This window comes from Plecotus auritus (assembly GCF_963455305.1).
Source record: "Plecotus auritus genome assembly, chromosome: 2".
NCBI classification, from domain to species: Eukaryota; Metazoa; Chordata; class Mammalia; order Chiroptera; family Vespertilionidae; genus Plecotus; species Plecotus auritus.
The window spans coordinates 23296159-23316151 of NC_137771.1; the positions used below are offsets into that span (position 1 = coordinate 23296159).

General features: G+C 38.6%; 1 protein-coding gene across 11 annotated transcripts in view; it reads left to right on the forward strand.

The window, feature by feature from the left end:
* LOC308240171 (zinc finger MYM-type protein 4) overlaps window positions 1-19993 on the forward strand; it is a 143705-nt gene that overhangs the window by 113626 nt on the left and 10086 nt on the right. For 8 of the 11 annotated variants that reach the window (XM_080653106.1, XM_080653107.1, XM_080653104.1 and 5 more), the window contains 7 exons: window positions 2809-3069; window positions 4704-4757; window positions 5174-5353; window positions 5971-6065; window positions 9958-10129; window positions 10315-10410; window positions 12002-12153. In XM_080653106.1, the coding sequence (XP_080509232.1) occupies window positions 2809-3069; window positions 4704-4757; window positions 5174-5353; window positions 5971-6065; window positions 9958-10129; window positions 10315-10410; window positions 12002-12153 (1010 nt within the window). The remainder of the gene's footprint in view (window positions 1-2808; window positions 3070-4703; window positions 4758-5173; window positions 5354-5970; window positions 6066-9957; window positions 10130-10314; window positions 10411-12001; window positions 12154-19993) is intronic. The other 3 variants (XM_080653111.1, XM_080653109.1, XM_080653110.1) reach the window with 1 other exon arrangement.

Consider the following 19993-nt stretch of genomic DNA (forward strand, 5'->3'; position numbering starts at 1 on the left):
TTGTGTAATAACTAGCATGTTAGTAGCAGGATGGAAAACTGTTGGCTCAAGTAATTGATAGATAAATCTTACTCTGGGTAGAATAATGATAATAACAATAGTTAACATTCATATGCTTACCATAGTCTAGGCATTGTCCTACATTCACTATATACTCATCCCAACAACCCTATTGGGGGGTTACTGTTTACTTCAGATTCCTCAAATGAAAATAGGATATTTTACTTTCCCAGGCTACACAATTAGGAAGTAAATGAACCAGAAGTTGAATCCAGATCTGTCTGACTCCAAATCAAATGATATATGATATTAATCAGAACTCAGTAATATAGATTCTTGAAAGGTTTGTAGCCTTAATTAGCAGCTCCTGAATTTTAGATATAAGAAGTGATCTGTATATAAAAAAGGCTAAGTGTCCTTCTTCCCTCCAACCAGTAGCTATGATGTGCATTGACCAACAGGGGCAGACGCTCATTGCAGGAGCTGCCATGATGTGCATTGGCCATTTAAAAATAAACGGCTCCCTAGCCGGTTTGGCTCAGTGGATAGACCATTAGCCTGCGAACCGAAGGGTCCCAGGTTCGATTCCGTTCAAGGGCATATGCCTTGGTTGCAGGCTTGGTGCAATGTGCAGGAGGCAGCCAATCAATGATTTTCTCTCATCATTGATGTTTCTATCTCTCTCTTCCTCTCCTTTTCTCTCTGAAATCAATAAAAATATATTTTAAAAAAATAAAAATAAACAGCACCATGGACCTGGCTTTGACAAACCAACACTCTGCTTCCCCTAAGTGGGACACAGGCCCTGCCATCACTCCAGAGCAACACCTCACCAAATGGCAGCCATCGCTGCCAAGATCCCATGGTGTAAAATGCAGCCCACAGCCCAGCCCAGCCCAGAAACGGTCGCTGTGGGCGTCGGGTAATGACGTTATGTAGCAACGCCTGGCTTCCTCTCCCTAGCGACGACTAGCCTCCTTGCAATTTCTTCAGCCCAGGAACCTGACTTGCTTTATAGCCAGGTGCAAACATTTCACACTTTAACCAAATTTCTATGAAGCGTTTTCCCATGCCTCATCTCATTTGATCCTCACAGAAGTCCTGGAGGAGGTAGATAGGAGACTCAGTAGAATCCTAGTTTCTTTTCATTAGCTGGAAAACGGAGATTTAGAAAGTTTAGAAACTTGCCCTGACTGAGAAGTAAGAAATGGTAGAACTTGAAACTGAGTTTAGGTTTTCCCACTGCTCAGAATATAGTCAAACATTGCTACAGTTAAATATTTTACCCTTTATTGTAGATCTGCATCATCTATAATAATAACAATTTTATTTATATACTAGTGGCCTGTGCACGGATTCATGCACATTGAAATGAAATTAATTAGAATAAATATTTTAATATTGCTATTTGCCCTTTCTCTATAATAGAAGTGTCAACCAAATTCACGATTGACAATGACAGATCAAAACACATGGCGTGTGATTGGCGCCATCAAGAGCTTTATATGTATTGCGCATGTGTGAGTCAACTTAGCCTTTTATAGGTATAGAATAAATTTGCTTATGCCCTAGCTGATTTGGCTCAGTGGATAGAGCATCGGCCTGCGAACTGAAGGGTTCCAGGTTCGATTCTGGCCAAGGGCACATGCCTAGGTTGCAGGCTTGATCCCCAGTAGGGGGTGTGCAGGAGGCAGCCAGTCAATGATTCTCTCTCATCATTGATGTTTCTGTCTCTTTCCCTCTTCCTTCCTCTCTAAAATCAATAAAGAAATATATTAAAACAAAACAAAAAAAAGAATAAACTTGCTTAATTAGACCTGCTTTCTGATTTACCTAAATTTTTTCCAGCCCAGTGAAGCACCCCAACTTCTCTTTCAGTTAATTGTCGGCAACACAGCAGTAAATATCAACAAAAAGCAGATTATTATTGTAGTTCACACAGGGAGAACAAAGGGTAAAATATTTAACTGCAGCAGTGGTTGACTGTATTCTGCCCAGTGAGAAAACCTGAAGTCATTTTCAAGGTCCACCATTTCTTCTTTTCAGTCAGGACAAGTTTCTAAGCTTTCTAAATGTCTGTTTTCTGGCTAATGAAAAGAAACTAGGATTCCACTGAGTCTCCTATCTACCTACTCCAGGAGTTCTCTGACGATCAAATGAGATGAGGCACAGGAAAATGCTTCATAGACATTTGGTTAAAGTGTGAAATGTTTGCACCTGGCTATAAAGCAAGTCGGGTTCCTGGGTTGAAGAAACTGCAAGGAGGTTAGTTGGCACTAGGGAGAGGAAGCTGGGGCGTTGCTAAATGATGTCATTACCGGGATGGACACTTTGCATATTAGCCTTTAATACATAAAATCCTAATATGCTAATTGTCTCTTCGACCATTTGACCCGTTTCTATGACGCACATCGACCACAAGGGGTCAGGCGCTCTGACTGGTAGGTTTGCGTGCTGCTGGGGTCCGGCCATTTGGGACTGGGTGGTACAGGCTGGGTCCCTCCTGGCCAGCCAAATTCCCATGGTCTCTCCTTGGCCCTGATCGTGCACCATTGGGATCACTTGGTCTGGCCTGTGCCCGCTCGTATTCCAGGACCCCTTGGGGGGTGTCGGAGAGCTGTTTTCCGCCCGATCCCCACAAGCTAGGCCGAAGGACCCCTAGTATAGTATATAAATATAGATATAAAGGCTAAGTTGACTCGCGCGTGCGCGATACATATAAAGCTCTCGCTGGTGCCAATCGCACACGTGTGTTTCGATCTGTCATTGTCGATCGTAAATTTGGTTGTTTTTGTTGACATTCTGAAGCCGAAAGAAAGCGGCATCATCAACAGAATATGTGTGAAGACCAACTGTTGCCACAACGCACCTCTGAAGCCGAAAGAAGCCGGCGTCGTCGACAGAATATGTCTGAAGAACAACGATTGGCACAAGTTATCTCTGATGCTGAAAGAAAGCGACGTCGTCGACAGAATATGTCTGAAGAACAACTATTGGCACAATGTACTTCTGAAGCTGAAAGAAGCCGGCGTCGTCGACAGAAAATGCCTGAAGAACAGTCATCGACAAGTACTTATTTATTAAAATATTTATTAATATATTAAAATATTTCTTCTAATTAATACCCTTTCAGTGTGCACGAATCCGTGCACCGGGCCACTAGTATAATGATAAGAAGAGAGAGATAAAATGGTGTTTAAGATAGCTGACATACAAATTCAACTTCAGTGAATTTTCACAAAGGCCTTTTAATATATCACTGATAAGCCAAAAAATCATTCTTTCCTGACAATTTTTTTTTTTCAGTGACAGTTTTTACAAAGCTAACTGGGATTTGATTTTACATAACAAATGCTAGATAATTTTTTGAACACTGTAGCATTTGAAAAACTGTTAAGTTTTCTGTTGTGTTGCCAGTAAGTTTTTAAGGCATATATGTTCTGAGTGATGAGTAAAAAGCGTATTTGTTAATTCCAGCGTTTCTGGTCTCATTTTGTTCTTTAGTGTATGGTCTCATAATTCTGACCCATTTATATATGAATTTTAATATCTTAGAATATTGTCCTTATGCTTATCTTCTAACTTTCTGATATTATATTTAGTTTGGAAGTTCAAGCAATTCCTGATGGTAAACCTCAATTTAAATTGGCTTCTACATTCATGTTAACAGTTAACATTTATCAAGTGCTTCCTCTGTACAAATATAGTGACTTTGCCTTAGCCTACAATTGGAGTGAGACAGAAGAACTTTCAAAACTAAGCTTCAAGACAGATAGTTGTAATCACTATAGTGTAAGTAAAATAAAATAGTTTAAAAACATAAAGGAGGGAAAAATGAATTTCAACTGAAGGGATCTGGCTAACTTATCTTTGATTTCAGGGAAAGAAGTGATTTTCCTGGGTCTTTAAAAAATAGTTTTTATTACTTTGAATCCTTAAGCTTCTTTTATTGTTTTAAAAAATACGTTTTTATTGATTTTAGAGAGAGAGGAAGGGAGTGGAAGAGAAAGAAACAGCAATGTGAAAGATAAATATTGATTGGCTGCCTCCTGCAGGCCCCTACTGGGGATCAAGCCTTTAACTTGGGCATGTGCTCTGACTTGGAATCAAACTACCAACCTTTTGGTACATGAGATGATATTCAAAAAACTGAACCACACTGGCCAGGGCTAGCTTCTTACCTTTAAAGTAGTTTATAATTGATAGAACTGTGTTCTGTTTAATTCCATGTGTAGGCTGCTCATGTAACTTATGTTCTAATTCTGTTGGTTTTCCAATGCAGTGTTATAGCATCTTATATTTTAGAGGTAGAAAGGAATTTAAACAGATTTGTCAATCTGTGAATATGTTGTGTGTGTGTGTGTGTGTGTGTGTGTGTGTGTGTGTGTGTGTATGTGTGTGTATCATGGTGGTGGGGAAGAATTTCAGGTAACACACGAGTGCAAAATGCAAAATAAAGGTGTCTCTTGTCATGACTTCTTTCATACTGCTACCTAGAAGTTTAACTGCTGTTATAAGTCATAATTTAACTTCATTTACTACTATGCCTACTTTTATTAATGAAACATTCTTTCTGCATATGAAGGCTATTTTCTTAGAACTCTCTCTGTGATTCATGTATGTAGTGCCATCATTTTATTTTGATGCAGTTGGCTTTTTGTATACATATAAATTATTTATTATGTGCTTTTCTTTTTCTTTAGGATCCCAAACTTCTGAACAAGAACTCTTTTTAGACACTAAGATATTTGAAAAAGGTTTGTAATTGTAAATATATTTTGGATCTTAGAATTATGTACTGTCCTGTTAGTAATACAAGCCCATAAAGTATTAGCATCCTTGGATTAAATATTTGAAATTTTTGCTATTTTAGGGATACTGGATGTCTGATTGTGTGCTAATTTGTTATGAGAATAATAAAAGCTACCTCAAATAGTGTTTTGATTTTCCCCCTCAAATACTGATTTTAAAGATTGAGATAATACTTTAAACTGTATACCAAGAATACGAATCCAGTTCTGTGAGACTGGTAAATAAGTTACTTCATTACTTAGTGTACCTGGGTAATTGTTCCTCAACCATATCTGTTTTTGGTATTTAGGGGTTTCAGGAAGGTTTCTGGCTCTGTTAACAGTCTATCTTATTTTGAGGCTGTGTTTTCTATCTATCTCAGACCAAGGAAGCACATACAGTGGTGATCTCGAATCAGAGGCAGTATCTACTCCACATAGCTGGGAGGAAGAGTTGAATCATTATGCCTTAAAGTCAAATGCCGTGCAAGAGGCTGATTCAGAATTGAAGCAGTTCTCAAAAGGGGAAACTGAACAGGATCTGGAAGCAGACTTTCCATCAGGTTTGTGCAATGTAACTTGTCCACTGAAAGTCTTTTATTTTAGAAGATTGGTACAACTCCAAATTGACATTATGAAGCTATTATAATGTATGATAATAATCTAGGGCAGTGGTCGGCAAACTCATTAGTCAACATAGCCAAATATCAACAGTACAACGATTGAAATTTCTTTTGAGAGCCAAATTTTTTAAACTTAAACTTCTTCTAATGCCGCTTCTTCAAAGTAGACTCGCCCAGGCCATGGTATTTTGTGGAAGAGCCACACTTAAGGGGCCAAAGAGCCACATGTGGCTCGCAAGCCGCAGTTTGCCGACCACTGATCTAGGGCGCACATAGTTATTGTCTTTGAAGGTGTTAATTTGTACCATGTTGTTCTTACAAGATGTTAATTTGTGTGTGTTTTTTAAGCTTTCCCACAGTAACCATAAAGGTGGTTTTCTTGATTGTTTAACTTTAAATGCAATATCCTTTATTTCTCTTAAGTATATATGTAAAATTTTTATGTTATCACAAAATAATTAATATAGTGATTATTATCTGCTGTTTTCTTTCTCAGTCTTAGTCTTTAAGTCTGTGAGTTATTTGTCTCACATTATGCTTTCTGCTGATTCTTATAGAATCCTTTGACCCATTGAATAAAGGGCAGGGAATCCAGGCACGTTCCCGAACAAGACGACGACACAGAGATGGATTCCCCCAGCCCAGACGAAGAGTAAGCAGTAGATTAACTTTTCTTTTTGTTCCTTTATTCTATAAGTCTTGATTAATTCCAGTACTTTACAAAACTCTGTATTGCTAGGATCAGGAACTTCCATACTTTGTTTTACAACCTCGTGGCGTGTGTGTGTGTGTGTGTGTGTGTGTGTGTGTGTGTGTTTCTTAAAGTCAACCATTAGCTTATATTTTACATTTCTTTCAGCAGGGATTTTTTAAATTTTGTTTTTATAATTGAGGTTTTTTTCTTTGTTTACTTGAAAAGCTTTTTATAATCTTTGTTATAAAATTTTTATTTTTAAAGTCTAAATTTAGCTTTTTAAAAATAGTATAATGAGGCTCACTAGTTTATATATATGTATATATATATATGTATATATATATATATATACATACATACATACATAAATATATGTATATCCTATATAATAAAGATGAAATATGCAAATTGACCGCCACACCATCACAAAGATGGCAGCGCCCAGGCCCCTCAGCCCCACCGGAGGCCCCCAGTCCTTTCAGCCTAACCAGGGGGGACAGCAGGTACACAGTGTGGCCAGACCCGCCTTCAGCCCCCCAGCTGCCCAGGGCTGGCCCGAGGCACAGGCAAGCCTCGGATGTTGGCTGCCCAGCCGCTTAGGGATGGCCCGAGGTGCAGGTAAGCCTTGGATGGTGGCTGCCCAGCTAACGCCTGAGGTGCAGGCAAGCCTTGGATATTGGCTGCTCAGCCGCTTAGGGCCAGCCCGAGGCGCAGGCAAGCATCAGATGGCGGCTGCCCAGCCGCCCAGAGCCACCTGAGGCTTAGGTAACCAGGGGCGGCCGAGGCTTGTGCTGCCGGCAGTGGCAGCAGCAGAGGTGTGATGGGGGCGTCGCCTTCCCCTAATCACCGGGTCACCTCCCGCCACTGAGGGCTCTCGGACTGTGAAAGGGGGCAGGCCAGGCTGAGGGAACCCCCTCCAATGCATGAATTTTCATGCACCAGGCCTCTAGTACTAGTATCAAAGCCTAAGTGACCGTTCGACCGGTAGCTATGACGTGCACTGACCACCAGGGGACAGACGATCAACACACAGGCATGGAAACATGGAACAGAATGATGAATCTCAGAGGGGAAAGGGGATAGTGAAAAGAGATTAATCAAAGTTCTTATATGCATAGCAGTGGCCCGGTGCATGGATTTGTGCACTGGTTGGGTCCTCGGCTTGGCCTGTAGGGATCAGGTTGAAACCGGCAGTCCGACATCCCCAAGGGGTCCCAGATTGCAAGAGGGCGCAGTCCAGGGCAAGGGACCCCACCGGTGCATGAATCTGTGCCCTGGGCCTCTAGTTTAAAAATAAGCAGCACCATGGACCTGGCCCTAAAACCAACACTGCCTTCCCCCAAGTGGGATACAGGCCCCGCCACCACCCTGGAGCAACACCCCGCCAAATCGCAGCCAATGCTGCCAACACCCCATGGCGCAAAATGTGGTCCACAGCCCAGCCCGGAAACAGTTGCTGTGGGTGCTGGGTATTGATGTCACGTAGCAACACCAGCTTCCTCTCCCTAGTGACTAGTCTCCTTGCAGTTTCTTCAACCCAGGAACCCAACTTGTAGCCAAACATTTTACAGTTTAACCAAATGTTTGTGAAGTGTTTTCACGTGCCTCATCTCATTTGATCCTCACAGAAGTCCTGGAGTAGATAGGAGACTCAGTAGGATCCTATTTTCTTTTCATTAGCCAGAAAACAGACATTTAGAAAGCTTAGAAACTTGTCCTGACTGAAAAGAAGAAATGGACCTTGAAAATGACTTCAGGTTTTCTCACTGCACAGAATATAGTCAAACACTGCTGCAGTTAAATATTTTACCCTTTGTTCTCCCTGCATGATCTACAATAATAATCTGCTTCATGTTGATATTTACTGCTGTGTTGCCAACAATTACCTGAAAGAGAAGTTGGAGTTCTTCACTGGGCTGGAAAAAGTTTAGCTAAATCAGAAAGCAGGTCTAATTAAGCAAATTTATTCTATATCTATAGAAGGCTAAGTTGACTCACGCATGTGCGATACATATAAAGCTCTTGCTGGCGCCAATCGCATGTATGTGTTTTGATCTGTCATTGTCGATCATGAATTTGGTTGACACTTCTATTATAGAGAAAGGGCGAATAGCAACATTAAAACATTTCTTCTAATTAATTTCCTTTCAATGTGCACGAATCTGTGCATCAGGACACTAGTATAGTATAATAGTGACGTCCATGTGGACTTTCCCATACCAAAATTAAAAGAATAATAGCTGTATTTCTTTTTAGCTCTATTGAGTTATAATTACATTTAAAATTTTACGTCTACATTTTATGGGCTTTGAATGTATGCAGCATAGACTACCATCATAATCATAACACTTACACAGTACCAAAGGTCCCTTGTGATCTTTTGCAATCCGTCTTCCTCTCCAACTCCTGGAAACCACCAGTCTGCTTTGCAGGTCTGCCTGAAATGGTACTGCTTTGCCTTTCCTAAAATTTCATATACATGGAATCATGTCGTTTGTAGTGTTCTGTGTCTTGCTTCCTTCATTTAGCATAATTTATTTGTTTTTCTTCGTTTTTTAGAGAGAGTGGAAGCAAGAAGGGAGGGAGAGTTAGAGAGAGAGCAAGAGGCATATTGATTGGTTGCCTCCTGCATGAGCCCTGTCCAGGGCTGGGAATCCAATCTGTAACCCAGTTAGATATAGAACCTGCGACCCTTTGGTGGGCAGTTGATGCTCTACCTACTGAGCCAAACTGGCCAGGGCTAGCATAATGTTTTTGAGATTCATCCATGTGTCTCATGTATCAGCAGTTTATTCCTTTTTATTTCTGAGTAGTACTTTAACTGTTGGGCAGATTTCAGCAGTGAGGCTGCTCTGGATTTTTTTGTAGAAAGGTTTAAGCTATTAATTCAGTTTCTGTGGCTATTTAGGTTATCTGTTTCTTCTAGAGCAAGCTTTGTCAGTTTGTGTCTTCCAAAAAATTTGTGTTTTTCTTTTATCTAAGATGTCAAATTTATTGGAATGACAATGCTCACGATATGTTTACTATCCTTTTTATGTCTGTTGGATTACATATTAGTAATTTGTGTTTGCTCTTTTTAAAAATAATTCTAGCTAGATGTTTATCACTTTTTTTATCTTATAAAAAACCTGATTTTAGTTTTATTCATTTTTCTCTACCCTTTTTTAAAATGACTTTTGCTCCTGTTTTTATTATGTTCTTCTTTTCCTTTGTGTTTCAATGTGTTCTTCTTTTTCTAGTTTCTTAAGATAGATTATTGGTTTTAGACTTTTTTCATTTCTCATAAATCATCTTAATACTATAACTGCCCCTGTAAGCACTGTTTTAGCATCATCACAAACATTTTGATATATTTTGTTTACATTTTCACTTACATTTAAAATATTTTTTAATTGCATTTGTTGTTTCTTCTTTGACCCATGAGGTATTAATAAATGTGCTGTTTAATTTCCAGTTTTTGAGTATTTTCTTAGCATCATTCCATTATTCGTTTCTAGTTTAATTACATTATAGTTAGAAAATTTATTGAGGCTTTTTTATACCCAGAATATGTTCTGTTCGTATGTTCATTAAACAGACCTGATAGTAAATGTTATTCTACCTCATTGGTAGGTCCAGATACTGGTCCATGGTAAATACTCAAATGCTAGTAATAATCACATACGGTCTTCTATAATTTCAACTTTCTTTTTTTCTCCAAAGGTCATTTCAGCTCTGAGAACTCTGAATCTTTCAGATCTAATACTAACTTCCATATTCTGTAAACGTATGCCCTTTCTAGCTTTGAGAACACCGATTCTTAAAGATCCAAGACTAAATTTTATATTCTGTATTTTTGGAATTCTGACAGGGACGAAAGAAGTCTATAGTACCTGTGGAGCCCAGGAGTCTTATTCAAGGAGCCTTTCAAGGGTGCTCAGTGTCTGGGATGACACTGAAATACATGTATGGGGTAAATGCCTGGAAGAACTGGGTTCAGTGGAAAAATGCCAAGGAAGAGCAGGGGGATCTGAAATGTGGCGGTAAATACACAGCATGAATTTATGTTTTGACTTAGGGGATAAAGGGAATATAAATAAATAAATTAATGAATCTACTCTAAAAGAATAAATACTAGGTCAAAAATGCCATAAAACTCTAGTTTTGGCTTTACTTAATTTTTCCCCATTTTTATTTAAACTTTTCATTTATTTATTTTCCCTTTTAGGAATTGAACATGCCTCGTCTAGCCCATGTTCTGACCCCTTAGGAAGTGCTCAAGACCATGCACTCTCTCAAGACTCCTCAGAGCCAGGCTGTAGAGGTAAAACTCATTTTGTTGTGGTCATTTGTAATATCATTGTCAATTTCAGATTATAAATGGAATATTTAAAATTATTTAGAAATTGAAGTCTTATTGTTAAAAAAAAATTGATGTACTACTCCCAATTTTTTTTTTAATTTCTTTATTGATTAAGGTGTCACATATGTGTCCTTCTTCCCCCATTACCTCCCCATCCCCCCCACTCATGCCTTCACCCCCCTGTTGTCTGTGTCCATTGGTTAGGCCCATAAACAAGTGAGATCATGTGATACTTATCTTTCTCTGACTGGCTTATTTCACTTAGCATAATGCTCTCCAGTTCCATCCATGTTGTTGCAAATGGTAGGAATTCCTTCTTTTTTAGCGCAGCGTAGTATTCCATTGTGTAGATGTACCACAGTTTTTTAATCCACTCATCTGCTGATGGGCACTTAGGCTGTTTCCAAATCGTAGCTATGGTACATTATGCTGCTATGAACATAGGGGTGCATATATCCTTTCTGATTGATGTTTCTAGCTTCTTGGGATATATTCCTAGAAGTGGTATTACTGGGTCAAATGGGAGTTCCATTTTTAGTTTTTTGAGGAAACTCCATACTGTTCTCCACAGTGGCTGCACCAATCTGCATTCCCACCAGCAGTGCACGAGGGTTCCTTTTTCTCCACATCCTCGCCAACATTTGTCATTTATTGATTTGTTGATGATAGCCATTCTGACAGGTCTGAGATGGTACCGCATTGTCGTTTTGATTTGCATCTCTCGGATAATTAGTGACTTCGAGCATGTTTTCATATGTCTCTTGGCCGGATTCCTTCTGTCTTCTTTCAGAAAGTTTCTATTTAGGTCCGTTGCCCATTTCTTGATTGGATTGTTTATCTTCCTTTTGTTGTCTACTCCCTATTTTAAAGGTTTGTTATAAAGGTAAAATTGTATCTTTTCGATCATGAGTTTATTATGTTAATATAAGGGATTTTGTTTCTTTTTCTTAAACTTTACAAGTAGCTCAGATTCTTTATTTACCTGTTTAACTCTTCTTCATCTTTTCAAGGTTTAGCATTAGTGTCACATTCTCCAGAATCTGACCTGACCCTTCTCGTTTATTAGATTTCCTTCATTTATTTTCATAGAATCCCATTTAAATAAACATCTTATCATAGCACCTGTTACACCATATATACTGCATTGTATTTATTTCCTTAACTAAAAAAACCTTGAGATCAGGATCTGTCTATAACCCATGTATTCACCAATGTACACCATAGCGCCTGGGGCACAGTAGTTAGTGTTTATTCAATGCATCAAGTAAATGGTACTATATTTCCTTTTTTTTATTGTTAAGTAATTTTTTATTAATTTCAGAGAGGAAGGGAAAAGGCGAGAGAGAGAAAAACATCAGTGATGAAAGAGAATCATCAATCGGCTGCCTCCTGCACACCCCACACTGGGGATCGAGTCCACAACCTGGGCATGTGCCTTAACTGGGAATCGGACTGTGACCTCCTGAGGTCGACGCTCAACCACTGACCCATACCAGCCGGGCATTGTATTTCTTATAAGTTAATATTTCAGATGTATTCTACCTTTCCACAGTCCGCTCTATCAAGCTGAAGGAAGATATTCTGTCATGCACTTTTGCTGAGTTGAGTGTGGGCTTATGCCAATTTATCCAAGAGGTGCGGAGACCAAATGGTGAAAAATACGATCCAGACAGTATCTTATACTTGTGCCTTGGAATTCAGCAGGTATCAAATTCAATAATTGTTATAAAATGTTACATTTTTAATAATTTTGATAGGACTTGTGAATTAAATTGAAAAATTATAGTGTATATTGATTGGTTGGTATTGTTCCTATAATCTCTTCTTATTCTTCCCCTTTTTTTTTTTTACAAAAATTTTTTTTCAATGACATTTTACATTTAACATTGTAATATTATTTGTAATAGTTTCAGGTGTGCAGCATTATGGTTAGAACACTTTACAAAGTACTCCCCCTTGTTCATGAAGCACTTACCTTGATTTAAAAAAAATCTTGATCATATAGTCTTTTGTATACTGAATTGAGAGTATTAGTAGAATAACAGAAATTGAGGATGGTGCATTTTATTGTTAAATGAACAAAAAAACAAAAATAGCAATCCACATAAGAAGTGACACAGGAGACTGTGTGGTGAATGTATGTGTGTATTTATATAAATCATATAGTCTCATTTACATTTTAAAAAATACTAATTAAAATAATAGTTACACCATTATTTGTCTATCACATTAGCAAAAATAAAAAAATTGTAACGTTGATATAAGTTCTGTGAGTCGAGTTCACCTTTAGAGCAGGTGGGAATTAGTACATACTTTCTAGAAAGCACTTTTGAGCATATGTTTCAGGAATATAATTAAATATTAATACTAATTAAAAAATATATTTTTATTGATTTCAGAGAGGAAGGGAGAGGGAGAGACAGATAGAACTATCAATGATGAGAGAGAATCATTGATTAGCTGCCTCTTGCACGCCGCACACTAGGGATGGAGCCCACAACCTAGGCATGTGCCCTGACCAGGAATAGAACCATGACCTCCTGGTTCATAGGTTGATGCACAACCACTGAGCCACGCCGGCCAGGCTGTTCATACTCTTTTTGCAAGTAGTTCACTTTTGGGAATCTGTCAAAGCTAATACTCTGACATCATTGCACAAAATTAGAAGTAACTTCAGTGTCCATCAAAATGTAATAGTTTAGCAAATTATATTTATAAAGTTGTATATTATGTAGCCAATAAAAATTGTTTAAAGTGACTTCTAGTAATATGCAAAAATATTAATATTAAAGCATTGAAATGAACCAGAGTACACATTTTATGCATATCACTGTATATTAACATGTAGTGGTTTAAAAACTAGTCATAATAACACATAACAAAATGCAATGCATCAAAAATGTTTATAGTGGTTATCTTCTGGGGGTGGTAGAACTCTGGATGTCATAGATTTTTTCTTTTCTTACTTCGCCAAATTTTCTTCCACTTATATAGGGGTTGGGGGTATTTTATTTAAGCATTCATTCTTAAAGTTTTATTTTTATTAATTTCAGAGAGAGGTAGGGAGAGGGAGAGAGAGATAGAAACATCACTGATGAGAGCGATTCATTGATCGGCTGCCTCCTGGCTGCCTCCTGCACACCCCTACACTGGGGATTGAGCCCACAACCCCAGCATGTGCCCTTGATCGGAATTGAACCTTGGACCCTTCAGTCCACAGGCCGAACCCTCTATCCACTGAGCCAACCCAGCTAGGGCAATGTTTTGTTTTTTAATTAGGTAAGTAATGTGTGCTCAGTGTAACTGTAGGAAAAATTTCTCTGCTTCCATTCCCATTCCCCAAGGTAACAGTGCTGCAGCAGAAGTGTCCTTCTCTACCTTCTCCTGTGCTGTACCTTTATTCACCTATACATGTTTAATAATTTTTGTTTTGCTTAGTTTTTAGCAAAATGGGACCTATATCATACACATTTCTTGCAGTTTGCTTTTCTCAATCTGTGTATCTCTCCAGATGACTCTAAATAGAACTTTTTCCTTTAAAAAAGAAATTTGCATAATACTGCAAAGTTTGAATATGCCAGTTATTCAGCCTTTTCTCTTTTTTTTTATATTCAGATTATTCCCCTCCCTCTTACTCTGACAAACAGTGCTTCAGTCAATATTTTGTTTCTGGAAAAAAAAAATATTTTTTTGTTTGTGAAAAGAAAATATATTTTGTTTGTGTACCTAATGAATTGGTGCTTTTGTTTCTAGGTTATAGCATATATATATTTTTTTCTCCAGTTTTAAGATATTTTCAGATTACTTTTCAGAATGGTGTTTTGTGAAAGGGTCATATATGTAAAGTGGCCCTCAAACACTGAAGAAACCAAAAGGCCAAAGAACAAGGCAGACAAGTCCACCTTGTCGCTTGAAAGAGTAGGGAACTTACCTACAGAAATTCATTCTTAGGTGGCAGCAAGACCAAGAGGACTCCTGTGCCTTCCACCCCGCCTCCTCACCATGTGCTTATATCTCCTAAATCAGAGAATGCTTGGGTGATCAAAGGATCACGTGCCAGAGCCAGTTAGATAGATAACATCAGGGCGACTCACCCCAGAGGCAAAACTAATGGAAATCCTGTGATCGATTGTTCAGAGCTTTGTGTGCATATTCTAGAGCAGTGGTGGGCAAACTTTTTGACTGGAGGGACACAATGGGTTCTTAAACTGGACCGGAGGGCCGGAACAAAAGCATGGATGGAGTGTTTGTCTGAACTAATATAAATTCAAAGTAAACATCATTACATAAAAGGGTACGGTCTTTTTTTTTTTTATTTCAATAGTTTTATTCATTTCAAACATTTTAACAAGAAGAATGTAAACACTAATTATTATAATTTGAAACTTCAAAAAATGGAGGAATCATAGCACAATAACATACCTTATATTGAAGATGGCAAAGGCAAAATAAAATTGCCTAACAAAGGAAAGGTACAAAAGCCTTTCAAATTAAACTTAAAATAATTTAAAACTAAAACAAATAGAAAAGAACAAAATGTGTAAACAGTAAATTAAACATTTTCTTTAGTGCAACTTCCAAATTATGCCCGGGACGTAGATGTAGATGGCAATGTAGACTGGGTTGAAAGGTTTTTGGTCTTTAAAACATCAACTTCAGTGGGAACAGTGTTGTTGGTCTCCTTTTTAGCTAATGCTCTGATACTGTGCTCTCCAGGGGCGTGTCTCCCTATATCACCACGATAACTGTCTACGCATTCCCAGGGTGATGTCGGGGGACGCGTCCGCGGGCATTACAAGGAGCCTCTGGAAGATTGAGAGGTTGTTCCTTCTACTGAATGGGCGGATATAAATCCGCCCACTCAGAAGAAGGAGCTGCGGCCGTGTTTCCCGACGTTGCCATGTTAACACTGCTGCTGTTGAAGGAGCGGAGGAGAGAGCAAGAGAACCCCCCGCTCTTTCGGCTCCGCGGGCCGGATAAAGAGAACCCCCGGCTCCGCGGGCCGGATAGAACAGCCGAATGGGCCGGATCCGGCCCGCGGGCCATAGTTTGCTCACGGCTGTTCTAGAGCTCACACTGGGGAAGGGGAGGAAGTCAAGGGTTCAGATTCACCCAGAGGTCAAGATGGCAGATTAGCTTTAAGACAGTTAGCTCTGTCCGTACAAATGGTTGTCATTTACACTTTTATTAGCAGTGTGAGTGAGTGCCCATTTCTTGAGTCATCTTTGCCACTCTTCTTTTTAATATTTATTCTGAGTTTTAAAGAAATGACTCCAATTTTTCCAACTTTTATAAATCAGAATTTTTTTTATGTTGTTGGTCATTTGAATTTTTCCTTTCTATCTGTAGAATCTTTTATATTGGGGATAGTAACTTAAATATAAGCATTTTAAATAAAATTTTCTAGTGTGTTTTTGTCTTTTGGTTTTTATGTTATGTTTTGCCATTCAAGAAGTTTTCCTTTTATACATAGTTCAATTTCTCTTGATAGATTCTGGGTTTTCCTTGTTTCTTAGGATGGTCTTCCTACTTGAATAAAAAATTCTCATAAATTTTTGTCTAAAATATTTTTTTAGATTGACATCTTTAATACATCTGAAATTCATTTTGTATATCAATATATTTCTGATGAATAATATTTTGATGGGTAGTTAATCATGAAAGCAGCATTTATTTTTCCACAGAATTAAAATGACACCTCTGTTACTGTAATTTAATCCAGTTTCTATACTGTAAATGATAAAAATTACCTTATGAGAGGACTTTTATATATTCTTCAACCAATTTTATTAAGCACCGAGGATGTGCCCTTTATGCATTTTGCTTAGGTAAAAATAGTGAAGATTCTTAGCACACTTCCTGTACTCTTGACATTCATATTTTGGATCTAAAGAACATTTTTTAATTTTACCACTGCATATGTCAAGAAATAACATGTTTTGAGGCAGTTAATAATATTCTAATAATTTGAATATAATCAGAACATTGTGATCATTGCCATGATTTCAGTCAAAAACATTTGAGTTCTTTACACTTCAGTTATACTTCTGCTGTATATGAAATACTCTAATTTATGAGACAAATACTAAAGCTATGAAATTTTTTTCTAGTATGTTTATCAACTCTTATTTTGTTGATATTAATAAATGACTTCATATAATAATACTATTAAAAAAAGGCCATAAGTTAACAGATCGTCAGATAATTGTTACAGGAAGTAAATATTATGAAACTTTTATTTATTTTGACAAGAAATAAACTTTACTTAACAGTAAGAAATGCGAAAAGGGTACTTACGTTGACATCTCAAATGTGCTTTCTCTTCATTTGAATTATGAAAATAATCATGCTAATTGTGAAGAATTTTGAAAATACATAAAAAACTGTAATGTTAACACCTGGACCATCACTGTTGATATTAGCTGGGAAGGTGATAATTGCAAAAGAAACAAATAGGCAGGTAATAGAAGAAAAATAACAGATTGCTAATAGACAGAATGTACCATGAACACCTAACAATCATGTACTGTGCATGCTATGTATTAATATAAGTCCATTTCATATATTAATTCACTTAAGTGTTAGTGTGGCCCTATGATGTTTAAGAACTTACTTCAGAGGAGAAACCAAGATGGCGGCATAGGTAAACACCTAAACTGCTGCCTCGCACAACAATTTCAAAACTACAACTAAAAGACAGAACGGACACCATCCAGAACCACAGGAAAGCTGGCTGAATGAAAATTCTACAACTAGAAGGAAAAAGAAAAGCTCACAGAGAATTGGAGGTACAGCAAAGGGGCTTTGTGCGCGCAGAGAGGAAGGGCGGCTGAGAGCCTGGCTGACTTTCTCTGGCGGAAGGGGGAAGGAAGCCTCCGACCGCACTGAACCCCAGTTCTGACTGCACTGAACCCCAGTTCCGGGCGAACGCCTGGGGACCCACGCTCTTACGGGGGGAGTCTGGACTCTCGGGCGGAGACTCGAGCTGGGAAAGGCAGAAGTCTGAAGGCGCGCGCGTGCCAGTGCGCACAAAGGCTGCGGAGGTTGCCACAGGCTTTCCCTAGTGGAAGGGAGTCAGAGGCTCCTGACGGCACTGAGCCACAGTTCTGACTGCACTGAACCCCGGTTCCAGGTGAGCCCCTGGGGACCCACGCTCTTGTGGGGGGAGTCTGGACTCTCAGGCGGAGACTCGAGCTGGGGAAGGCGGAGGACTGAAAGCACACATGCGCGCAAGGGCAAGGCTGACAGGAAGCCAAGACTGAGACTCCACCCCATCCAAGCTGAGCACAGAGCCTATTGCAATTTGGCAAGTCTAATCCTATAAGGCTGTCTCCAGCACCGAACTTCTCCCAGCATAGACACAGCTGATCCTTATAGCCAACTGACCCGGAGGTCAATTCTTCCCAGTGATACCAACAACAATAAAGACTTAATTACAACAAGGCTGTACACACAGTCCACAAAGGGGTGCACCAAGAGTGTCCACCTCAGGTTAACTGGGGAAGCAGACCCACTGGGCCTTATTGGAAACCTAGCACAAATATCTACCTTACCAACTCAGGGAATCAGTGAAAATGCGGGGTCAAAGAATCAGATCACAAACGAAAGAAATGGAGGAAAACAAACGACTGGATATAGAATTCAAAACCACGGTTATAAGACTTTTCAAGAATATCCTAGAAAAGGCCGATAAATATAACGAGACCCTCGAAGATATGAAAAAGGACCAACTAGAAATTAAACATACACTGACTGAAATAAAAAATATTATACAGAGACCCAGAAACAGAATAGAGGAACCCAAGAATCAAGTCAAAGAATTGAAATACAAAGAAGCAAAAAACACTCAACCGAAAAAGCAAAAAGCAAAAAAAAAAAATCCAAAAAGTTGAAGCTAATGTAAGAAGACTCTGGGACAACTTCAAGCGTACCAACATCAGAATTATGGGGGTGCCAGAAGAAGAGAGAGAGCAAGATACTGAAAACCTATTTGAAGAAATAATGACCGAAAACTTCCCCCACCTGGTGAAAGAAATAGACTTACAAGTCCAGGAAGCCCACAGAACCCCAAACAAAAGGAATCCAAAGAGGACCACACCAAGACACATCATAATTAAAATGCCAAGAGCAAAAGACAAAGAGAGAATATTAAAAGCAGCAAGAGAAAAACAGTTAATTACCTACAAGGGAGCACCCATACGACTGTCAGCTGACTTCTCAACAGAAACTATGCAGGCCAGACGGGAGTGGCAAGAAATTTTCAATGTGATGAATAGCAAGAACCTACAACCAAGATTACTCTACCCAGCAAAGCTATCATTCAGAATTGAAGGGCAGATAAAGAGCTTCACAGATAAGAAAAAGCTGAAGGAGTTCATCACCACCAAACCAGTATTATATGAAATGCTGAAAGGTATTCTTAAAGAAGAGGAAGAAGAAAAAAGTAAAGAGAAAAATTATGAACAACAAATACATATCTATCAACAAGCGAACCTAAAAATCAAGTGAATTAAAAACCTGAGGAACAGAATAATCTGGTGAATATAATAGAATCAGGGGCATAGAAAGGGAGTGGACTGATAATTCTCAGGGGGAAAGGGGTATGGGGGGTTCATGAAGAGAATGGACAAAAATCATACACCTATGGATGAGGACAGTGGGGGTAGGTAAGGGCAGAAGGTGGGGTGGGAAATGGGTGGAGGGGAGCTATGGGGGGAAAAAGGAGAAATAATTGTAATAATCTGAATAAAGATTTATTTTAAAAAAAAAATAAAAAGAGAAAAAAAAAAAAAAAAAAAAAGAACTTACTTCAGGCACTTGCCTAAGGTCTCAAAGTAGTAAATGGTGGGCCCAGGTAGTTCCGCTTCAGGGTCTGGTGTTATGAACACCATGTTGGACTGCTTCTCTAATATAAAAAGATGTTTAACTGTAATCAGGGAAAGTTTTTCCTCTCTCGGATAAAAAATGTGAAAGATTGAGAAATTTGATAATACAAGTGTTACTGAAGATAGGTGCAGTGGTGGAGGCCCTTTTCAAGTTAACAGTAATTATTAAGTCTCAAAATCATATAGATTCTTCAGTCTAGCAAACCCATTGATGATTATTTCTCCCCGAAGAGAGGCATGTACATGCATATACTAGTATTTCCATTATAACATTGTTTATAACAGCAAAAAATGGAAATCCCCTAGATCTGTGGTCGGCAAACTGCGGCTCGTGAGCCACATGCGGCTCTTTGGCCCCTTGAGTGTGGCTCTTCCACAAAATACCATGGCCTGGGCAAGTCTGTTTTGAAGAAGCGGCGTTAGAAGAAGTTTAAGTTTAAAAAATTTGGCTCTCAAAAGAAATTTCAATCGTTGTACTGTTGATATTTGGCTCTGTTGACTAATGAGTTTGCCGACCACTGCCCTAGATGTTCATCAAAAGAATGATGTTTAAATCAATATGTCTATACTATTGAATACTATATAACAAAAAAAAGGAATGAGTTGCTTTTAGAGATATTGACATGGAAAACTCTTACAGGCATACATTTTAAGGAGTA